We start from the raw sequence: 10,000 nt of genomic DNA, 5'->3' as shown, positions 1-10,000 counted from the left end.
TCCAGTGATCTCACGGGTGGAGGCTTCGGGACTGACACGGGTCCCCTGGAGCCCGGCCCGGGCCACCTCGGTGGCAGCCACTCAACTTTTCGGTTAATTACCTGGCCTCGCTAAATTCCTCTCGGCTCGCTGGGCCGCTTGGCCGTTGGCACGCTGCGGCAAGACAAAGACTGTTGTCCACGCCGCTGGGTTTGCGTGTCAACCGGATGACTGGGGCTATACTCTGGAACATTTGTCACATACCTCTGGGGTTTGGGCCGCAGCCATGCAACAGCCATGCAACAGCCATGCAACAGCCGTGCAAGCCCAACGGTCCCCTTCATTACTCATTCAACTACCGAGCTCGGAGAGGAGACTGTTTTGAGGGCCCAACCATGTAAATTCTCATTCAGTTGTGTGATTAAAGGTTAATTTCCATTTAAGCAATACGTTGTTGTACTCTTGTAATAGAGCGTTTTCCTGCTTGTGTCACATGGACATCATCATTGAAGTCGATGTGAAACCGATTCCAAAAAAAAGAAACCTCACCAGGAGGGATCACGCACCTGTTTAAAATATCTTCAGGGAGGAAGCGTTGTAGGGATGAGGCCGATGGCACCTTGATTAAAAACGACGGGGCTACGCACCGGAGACTGACAAACAAAATGCCTAATCATGCAATCATGCATGCGTGCAATTAATGGGTGCCGTGGTGGCCTTTTCGAAAAGCCTGCCGGGGACGCTCGACTGATCTCCGGCGTGATTGCAAAAACTAAACGCCGCAGAGGCATCCGAAAGCGACGTCGCGAGCCCCTCGAAGCCGCCGCCGCCGCCGTCGATAATATTATCAACCGAGAATATTATCAACCGAGAATATCGCCGTGGCGTAAATTGTTTCCGCGGCGGCGGTGGCCCTGCGGAGCGGGGGAGAAAAAACAAAACAAACAAAAAAAAACATTCATCAATGAGAAATTCATTCGGCTTGGCGCAGTACTGTCAGAGCCACATTGAGAGACAGAGCCAGGACAACGGCCACACGCGGTGCATCACGAATGAACGAGCGGATCCGCTCGAATTTTGCAACCGGGCAAATGAATTCAACGTTATGCAAGTTTTAAAAAAGTTGAGCGGGTACTGAAGGGTTAAATCTGGCATGCTAGCTGCGGAGCTGATCCAGTCTGGAAGTAATGGTAATCCACTGGAGTAACCAGCAGCCTAATGCTCTCTGAAATCCTCCCACGCCGAGCGGCTGTGACAAACATCGGAGCTTCTTCTTCGGCTCAGTCCACCGGGACTCGACATTTTGTCCGGAGCCGGGGAGGCGTCGCCGGCCTTCGTTTTTCGGCGCAGTCCTGACGGACGTGACGGGGGGAGAGCGAACCGCGAGGAAGAAGGAAAAGGATAAAGGAAGTCAGGGAGTTTCCATGACGGAGCGGAGCGGAGGTAGATAGAGAGAGAGAGAGAGATAGAGAGGCGGTCATGACTCCACCCGCAATCAGAACATCCCCGTTTCCTCCAGAAACCGCGCCCCGTAATCAGACACTTCTCCGCGTCTGACGGCCGGCTGCTGTCGGCCAATTAGGATGAGAGCCAGGCAGAGAAAGTGAACCAGCGCCGGCCTCCCTCTGACTGGTGCAGGAAGGGGGAAGTCAAACATCCGGGGCCAGAACTCCACTGATCGTTTCCCGGTGTCGCCGCAGCAAGACGTCTGCGCAAACAGCCACGTGAGACGGGGGTTGTCCACGGGGCGCTACAATCACGACGGTCGCAGTCGTCAATTACATGTTGAAGAGCGACGTATGCTAATTTAATCAGATGGGATTTGCATGACAATGCAAAAGTAAAAAAAAAAAAAAAAAAGAGCTTCCAGGCTCAACCACGCCCTTGATGTTTCTGAGCGGTGATTTAAATACAATTAATCACAACGAAAGTAATGACTAAGGCACATTTAAATAATCACATTACAGAGTCCATGTTTCATGAAAACAAAAAACGGCGACTGTGCCCTGTCAGTGGCGGTGTGTGTGTGTGTGTGTGTGTGTGTGTGTGTGTGTGTGTGTGTGTGTGTGTGTGTGTGTGTGTGTGTGCGCGTGCGTGTGTGTCATTCAGTGGCATCAAAAAGGCAAGAGTCTCCAACACACGGTCGTTTACCCCCCCACGGCCTATTTTCTCCTCCCGATCATCTCAGCAGCTTAAGCTAATATGCAGAACATGTGATTGCGAAAGCAGAAAACATGATTAAGGCTTTTTTCTCTGTGAAAAAAGACCCTCCGTGGAGCAGCAGCCCAACAGGCTTAGACACCCATCCAGTCTGGGTCAGGAGACCGGGGTGGAGTACGGCTTTCTTATCACGTTTTTCTTTCTTACTACTTTTCTTACTTTTCTTACTCTTTCGGAAAGGCCAGATGTGCTGCTTCTGACTCGCCGAATAACAGACGAGGGCATCAAACCTAAAGGAAAAAAAAAAAAAGCGGGCCGGACCACCTTAAAATCCTGCTCAGTTTCAGTTGTTTCGGTATGTTTTCTGGGAATTTGCCATACTCTCCGACAACTCTCAAATTGTATTTATATTAAATATCCATCTCTTACGAGCAGGCGCTGTTCAGATTAAACGTTATGCAAGACGATGAACGTTGCGTGCCGGGAAATTGAACAAATTGAAATCAATTGAAAATGCCTCCTTTGCTCTTCGGGAGACCCATTAAGCGGGTTGCTGCACTGGGGCAGGTTTATTCCTGACACTGAAAACGACAGTGCCCCGGGAGCTAAGCCTTTCCAAAGAAGCAACAGATGAATGGATTATAGAGTTGAGAGAAGGTCAAAACCTTGCCTGTTTTCATTTTGGATTTTATCAGGATTGTCCAGTAAATGGATTCAACTTTTTGTGGCGTTGGGGTATGGGGCACGTGTCACTTGAGTCTTCATTTCTCTGAATTGTGTTTACCTAATACCCACGTCATGGGAAACTCCCAACCAAACCACACAGACATAAGCAGAAAGGCACTTAGAGCGCCCGCCCACACGCACACACACACACACACACACACACACACACACACACACACACACGCATTTACGCACAAGTCTAAAAAAAAAAGAAATAATACTATGCAAAGGGCTTATAGGATAATCCAGACTGCAGCGTAGTACATCGTCACAGGAATTAAATTCCCTCCTCGTCCAAAAAAGGACAGGGCTTGTTTCCGTGTTCTGCGCGGCAGCGGGGTCGGATTCGCCGACGCACACGGGGACCAAGCTGCTCTTCGGCCGCCTCGCCGCGGGGAGCATTTTTTCGAACGTTTCTCGTGGGCTCGGACGAACGGGGCTTGAAGTATCTCGTCGTAGTACAAAGGAGGACCAAGACGAGTCGACACACAATCTCTTAATATTTCGTCCCCGGCGGCACCGTTACCGCGGGGACGCCATTCTCCCTCACGCGGCCAATTGCTTCAGGTAGACGAGGACTTCAACACCCGCAGTGATTCCAGAAATAAAGCCAACGGCGTGAAGGATCTTTATTGCAGGTCTGTCTCTGGTCACTAATAGAGCGTGTTCTCGTCCAGGGGAGGCACACTAGCCTTGCTGGGGAGTGACACCGCGACTCGTTTTTGACAGCGATAAACGACCGCTGTGACGGACAGCAAGCCAAGATATCCCATAATTCCAGCCCATGTCAAACAGCCCACGCTCCCCGGTGGAAACACAGCAAATGGAGTCCGTCTTCACGGCGCTGGAATGAGGCGGATGCGGAGCCGTTATGTGGCTCTTTGGCGCGGCGCCACACCCGTGGCCGCAGCGAACGCACCGTGCACTCTCATATTCCAATTAAGGATTTGAGAGGCATTAATAGGGAAGGGGGCCTATGGAGGCATCAGATAAGCTTCCGGTTGCTGCGAGATTGCAATCCTTCAATACAGCTTCAGAGGGCAACGGCTAAAACAAAATGGCAAAAAAAAAAAAAAAAGAAAACTCCGAAAACACCGAGTTTGATTACGATCAAACTCGGTGTTTCGTAATAATCCGGCACAATCGGTGATAACGTCACCTCAAACGGTTGAAGGACACGTGTTCACTCCTTTTAGATAGGAGCTTGCACTGTGTGGGGCTTCAGCGGAGCGGGCTCCTTTTTAAGGTCAATGCAAAGACCACAACCTTACAACCTCTCCCACACAAACATGATCATTCAATTACATTTGTGTATCTCTAATATTCTATTCCCTGCGGCACCATTATAAATATATATATATATATATACATATATATATATATATATATCTTTGTAAGTATCGAATCTGTGAGATGAGAACTGTATGTGAGTTTTGTGGGGCTGCCTTTTCTCGACATATTCTTACACCGTTAACCACATTGCTTTATGACAAACGGGAGTGTACTTTGTGTAAAGTGCTGCGTGAAGTGATATGAATCCTGTGTGAATTGCTGATGTTTTCGCTGTGATTTTTACGCGCCCACGCTGCAATGTCAGGCGGATATTTCACCTTGAGGAATACGTCCTTTACCTTCTGCCAGCCCTGTGCCTCTCAGCACTTTTTTTTTTTTTTTTCCTTCCTGGGCTCCAGGAATCATTATCAGCCTCTGTGGGGTACTTAAACAGCAGCCAAGTCTCTACTTTGATATTCTCCCTCCTCCTCCTCCTCCTCCCTGACACCCTTTACTCCCACTGATCACATTGAGATTGGCGGGACGGGACTTGGAGGTAGAATAGAATCCAGGAGAGGGGCGGTCAAATGTGTTTCCGTCTCTTGGTTTACAGACATACACGTGTCCAATAAACACATTTGACGACATTAACAAAGAAGTTCCTACGTGTATTCTCAGTCTCCGGCAAGTAGTCAAAGGTTTAATGCCCCGTTTTAAATAGTAAAAACGCACATTGACCTACACAATCTCTCCAGCAGCATCTCCAGGACGACAATATAACAAAGGGAAGTGGTGTCTTGGACAGTTCAGCCCAGTCTCACGAGATTGTCGTCAAAATGTGACGCTTACAGAGAAGGATTTGAGTTTTAAAATGCGTTGTTCATTGTGAAATGAGGATATGATGAGAGGATGGATATCAGATGGATGTCAAAACCCTGTCCTTAGCAACAACAGATTTGATCCAAAAGGAAGCTGTATCTGCTGTTCCTGCAGAAAAGGGGACAATTCTACCTATCTGTGTTCTGTTATTGATCAATATAAAGACGCGATGTGATGCAAAATGTCCTCTTTATACCCTAGTCCCCTAGTCCTCAAAGGGCCTCAATATTTGAGTATCTGATCATCAGACAAGTATTAATAGCACGCGAATCTGATTCAAGAAATGTATTTATAATTCCAGTTTCTAAAGGTGTGGCAATCAAATAATCCTTAAAGTGAAATTGGAAGCATGACTGCTTATAGCAGGGTCTATTCAACTTGGTGTTGACGTAGAATTGATCTCTTTGTTTTGGGCCCACCTTGCCTTACAAAATTGCTTGTTCAACTATGTGCATGTGTGCATGTGTGTGTGTACGTGTGTGTACGTGTGTGTGTGTGTGTGCGTGTGTGTGTGTGTGTGTGTGTGTGTGTGTGTGTGTGTGTGTGTGTGTGTGCGTGTGTGTGTGTGCGCGTGTGTTAATTCACAAGGTCGGTTAATTCGTCAGCATGTCTAGATATTCACTGAAGCGAATTTGAACGTCATTCAACGTGCACAAAAACATAGGCACACACACACGCATACACACCTACCTACCGTTCATTCCATTGTAAATGCTCCGGTGATGCGGTGAAAGCTCATCTCCTGCCGGCCTCCTCTGCCCCTCCCTCCCTGGGCTTCCAAACTTCATGTGGTCTGGGCTCAGACTGTACTGGTGCCGGTGTGTTTCTGGACTGCCCCCCTGGATCACACAGCCCTTGTCGTGGTGCTCCGGGGTCCCTAAGTGTGCCTGTCGGGGTTCGGGGCTTCCGCATCCCATGCTGCTGACGCTGCCCCTCTTGTGCCTCTGGTAAAGCTCCCCGCTGCCTCCCTGGCCGATGTAATGCTGCTTCTGTCCCAGCAGGAGGTCGGAGCTGTGGTGTTTCGGTTGCTGCTCCGGGCTCCGTCTGCCCACGTTTCTTCCGTACTTTTCCGGGCTCAGGCCCCGCATGACGCGGCTGTGGTCAGGCACAGAGATGGAACCGCAGCGGGGCCGGCAGTGCTGGGGCAGGGCGTAGGGATACTCCAGGCTGGTGCTCCTGTGACGCCCGGTCGGGTGCTCAGGGCTGGACATCTCCCGATCTCCTCCACCTCCTCCTCCTATTCCACTGATGCTGCTACACCTGGGTTTATGGAGGAGTTCAGGACTACCTTTTTCCCCACCACCACCACCACCAACAACAACTCCCAATCCCCCAGCATGATGGGACTGCTTATGATGTGTGTGATCTGAGCTGTCTGCACTCCCTGCACTGGAGGTGCTGCTGCCATCCCCTACGTCCCTCATCAGCAGGCCTGTGCCCGGCACCATCAACAGGCTGCTCTGGCTATCTATGGAGCTGCGGCAGCCTCCCAGCCCTGGAGCGGCCCCAATGCCTCCCCCTGCTCCGCCCTTCTCCTCGTCCAGAAGCAGGCATAGCTCCTTCAGCTCCAAGTTCTCCCGGACTACCTCCTCCTGCCGCAGCTCCAGCTCCTTGAGCTTCTGCAGGTATAGAGTCACCTCCTTGCGCATGATGCTGGCACTGTAACGGCCCAGGCGCTGCCACTCCCTGGAAACACGCTTGCCCTTCTGCCGGTCATCGTCCAAGAAGCAGCACAGGTCCCGCAGCTCACGGTTATCCTCCTGCAGCTTCTGGTTAATGTCCTGGGAATGAGGAAAAAGACAAGGAGGGAGTGTGAAAGGCGGGTGGGTAGGTGATAAATCAAAGGGGGAAAAGGGAATATTCGTGAAGACCATGCCAAAAAAGGAAAAGCAAAAATGAGTTTAATAATAGTTAAATTATAACAGAACATGCACTATGCCAACGGGTGCAGAAATCTGGTTAAATGTGCTTTTGATTCCACACCTCACATCCTCATACATTTTATTCTCACATTCATTTTACTTTAGCTCTCCCTATCCACCTCTCTTTTTGACCTGCTGGTGCTTTCCTGTCCAATTAGACTTTGTGGATGAGTGGAGAGTAACCAACGATCTCCAGGCACATTACTTGCATGCCTCGTTCTTGGCATCAACTCTGCAAGCTCAACCTCGTGGCAGATCATACCCTACAGCTCTGATTTGTGGTGCATTGCTTAAGAAGAGAGATTTATGTCCAGTAAAATAAATAAATCCTCAAAAATAAATCATGTTAGATTTAAGGTTACTGCTTAAAACTATGGAGACAACAGGTAAGTGGATAAGAAAGAGTAAGAAATACTGTACTGACACGCCGAGAGACAGATCTGTGATTTAGGTATGGATACGGGACATGGCACAAAGACATACAAAGACAGACAGACAGACAGACAGGCAGATTAACACACACACACACACACACACACACACACACTCACACACACACACACAAAACCCCAAACACACTAAACCCCAAACACGCAACAGTGAAATAAACTTCCATGATGAAAACATGAAAGAAACGCCCAGGCAGGACTAGCAGAACAGCCTCCTGCTGTGCGCGTCCCCAGGTGAGTGATGAAAACCTATGACCTCATCCTTCACGGACGCGCGCCCCTCACCTTCAGCCCTCTGATCTCGTTCAGGTGCAGCTGGAGGCTACGGTTGACCTCCCGGATGAGGTTCCCGTGGTCCAGAATGACGCTCATCTTGTCCGCCTCGGAGCGCCGGAGCCGCCGCACCAGATCCTCCTTGGCCCAGTTCAGCAGCTCCTCGTTGGTCAGACCGGAGATGTCCTCCGCTGGACTTTCGGTTTTTGTTATGGACAGCTGGAGCTGAGGATGGGTCTGGGGATGGAGCTGGAGCTGGGGCTGGGGCTGGGGCTGGGGCTGGGGCTGGGGCGGCGGAGTGTCCTTCTCCATCGGAACAGTTCCTCCGGTACCGTCGACGGGCGCAAAACACTCAAAGACGCGACGATCACTTCTGCTCGCATCCGTTCCCGCGTCGACTCCGGTGGGAAATCGGTGCCTTATTCAGGACGAATCGCATACTTTCGCCTGCCGCGCGTTGTTGCCGCCGGCTCTCGATACGCCCTCCGGTGAAGAAAGCAACAGCTGACGGTACCGGCGGACCGCCAAGGCGATGCGGCGTCGCTTATCAGCGCCACGTCCTCCGCGGCCAAGTTCAGAGCGTGAATCCCGTCCGGGTGCAGTGGTGTTGGGTGAGCGGCGGGCGGACGAGGCGCTCTCCTCCCGCCTGCAGGTCCGACGGGAAAGGCATCGGGGACGGGATGCTGAGCGGCTGCATCCCAGCAAGCAGGAGCACAGCCGGGAGGAGGACGGAGCGTGACTGCTGGAGCTACTGTCGCTCGCTCTCTCTCTCTCTCTCTCCCTCTCCCTCCCTCTCTCTCTCCCCCTCTCGCTCTCTTGGTAAGCAGCGCCCCCTAGTGATGAGAGGCTGCATTGGACAAAACAGACATCAGCACCATGGACAGCTCCCGTACAGCGCGTCCAGTCGACCTGTTGGGCCGGATGAGAGAGAGAGAGAGAGAGAGAGAGAGAGAGAGAGAGAGAGAGAGAGAGAGAGAGAGAGAGAGAGAGAGAGAGAGAGAGAGAGAGAGAGAGAGAGAGAGAGAGAGAGAGAGAGAGAGGGAGAGAGAGAGGGAGAGGGAGAGGGAGAGGGAGAGGGAGAGGGAGAGGGAGGGAGAGACTTTTAAGGTTCCTTTACTTTCAGTTAGTCATGTCACAACAGCAGAAACTTGATCATGGAGGAAGAGAGAGAGAGAGAGAGAGAGACAGAGACAGAGAGAGGGAGATGGAGAGGGAGGGAGAGAGAGACTTTTAAGGTTCCTTTACTTTCAGTTAGTCATGTCACAACAGCAGAAACTTGATCATGGAGGAAGAGAGAGAGAGAGAGAGAGAGAGAGAGAGAGAGAGAGAGGGAGCGAGAGAGAGAGAGAGAGAGAGAGAGAGAGAGAGAGAGGGAGGGGGGGAGCGAGAGAGAGAGAGAGAGAAAAGAGAGAGAGAGAAGTGAGAGAGAGAGAGAGAGGGGGGGGAGAGAGAGAGAGATTTGATTTTTAAAGCATCTTTATTTTTTAACATTTTCTCTAGTTCGCAGTTGCAGACAATACAACAAACACACTTTGTTCACTAACAGAGTCCTACACGTTAAAAACAGACTGAGAGCACAGGTCGTCCTCCACCAGGGAACAAGATGGCGTCATTAAAACACCACGGCGTGATGAAGACGTCCAGGCTCTTCATCAGTCTGTGAAAGTTAAAATCAATCAAGACTCTGGCCCCTGACCAACGCTACGAACACTCTTCCTAAAACACTCTCCTTTCCCCTCAGTTTGTTCCTTCTCGTGAGGTAGAGGGGCATCTTCGCTTCGAGAGAAGAGAGAGAGAGAGAGAGCGCTATAGAAAGAGAGAGAGGGGGAGAGAGACAGAGAGAGACAGAGTGAAAGAGATAGAGCTAGAGAAAGAGATAGAGAGAGAGAGAGAGAGAGAGAGAGAGAGAGAGAGAGAGATAGAGTGAGAAATTGCATTGTCTCAACAGCTCACACCAAGAGGCCAAATAATAATATCGCAATGACAATAGAAAATTTTCAAGAATATGGAAAGAATTGGAAAATATACGACAGTAACTGTACACAATAAAAATACGGCAATATACGCGTTAATTACCGCAAACAACAAATATGGCTTAAAAAAATAACAGAAAAACAATTAAAAAGCAAAATGAAAAACCTGAGATCTGGTCCTAAACTTAAACAAACAGTGACGAAGAAAGATGAACTGCTGATGCACAATAAACCCAACATTAAATTTAAGTGTTAAAGGGTAAACCATAAACCAAACCTAGAAACCAAAAAATGTGACAGGAAACACATCTCTATTTAATTCACATTCCGGTGGTTGTGCAAATGTTTTTACTTTCATTTGACAACT

At 49.9% G+C, this 10,000-nt stretch overlaps 1 protein-coding gene across 1 annotated transcript in view; it reads right to left on the bottom strand.

Annotated features, from left to right (window-relative positions):
* The window catches only part of ccdc85al (coiled-coil domain containing 85A, like), a gene marked incomplete at both ends in the record, with an annotated part of 14,197 nt that extends 6,225 nt beyond the window's left edge, over positions 1-7,972 (bottom strand). The window contains 2 exons of the mRNA XM_079998750.1: positions 5,711-6,797; positions 7,673-7,972. Of these exons, the coding sequence (XP_079854876.1) occupies positions 5,711-6,797; positions 7,673-7,972 (1,387 nt within the window). The remainder of the gene's footprint in view (positions 1-5,710; positions 6,798-7,672) is intronic.
* Positions 7,973-10,000: the final 2,028 nt, after the last annotated feature.

Source organism: Zeus faber (assembly GCF_960531495.2).
Source record: "Zeus faber genome assembly, chromosome: 4".
In the NCBI taxonomy this organism is placed as follows: Eukaryota; Metazoa; Chordata; class Actinopteri; order Zeiformes; family Zeidae; genus Zeus; species Zeus faber.
The sequence above is the reverse complement of the archived record's forward strand: the minus strand, read 5'-3'. Positions and strand labels throughout refer to the sequence as shown.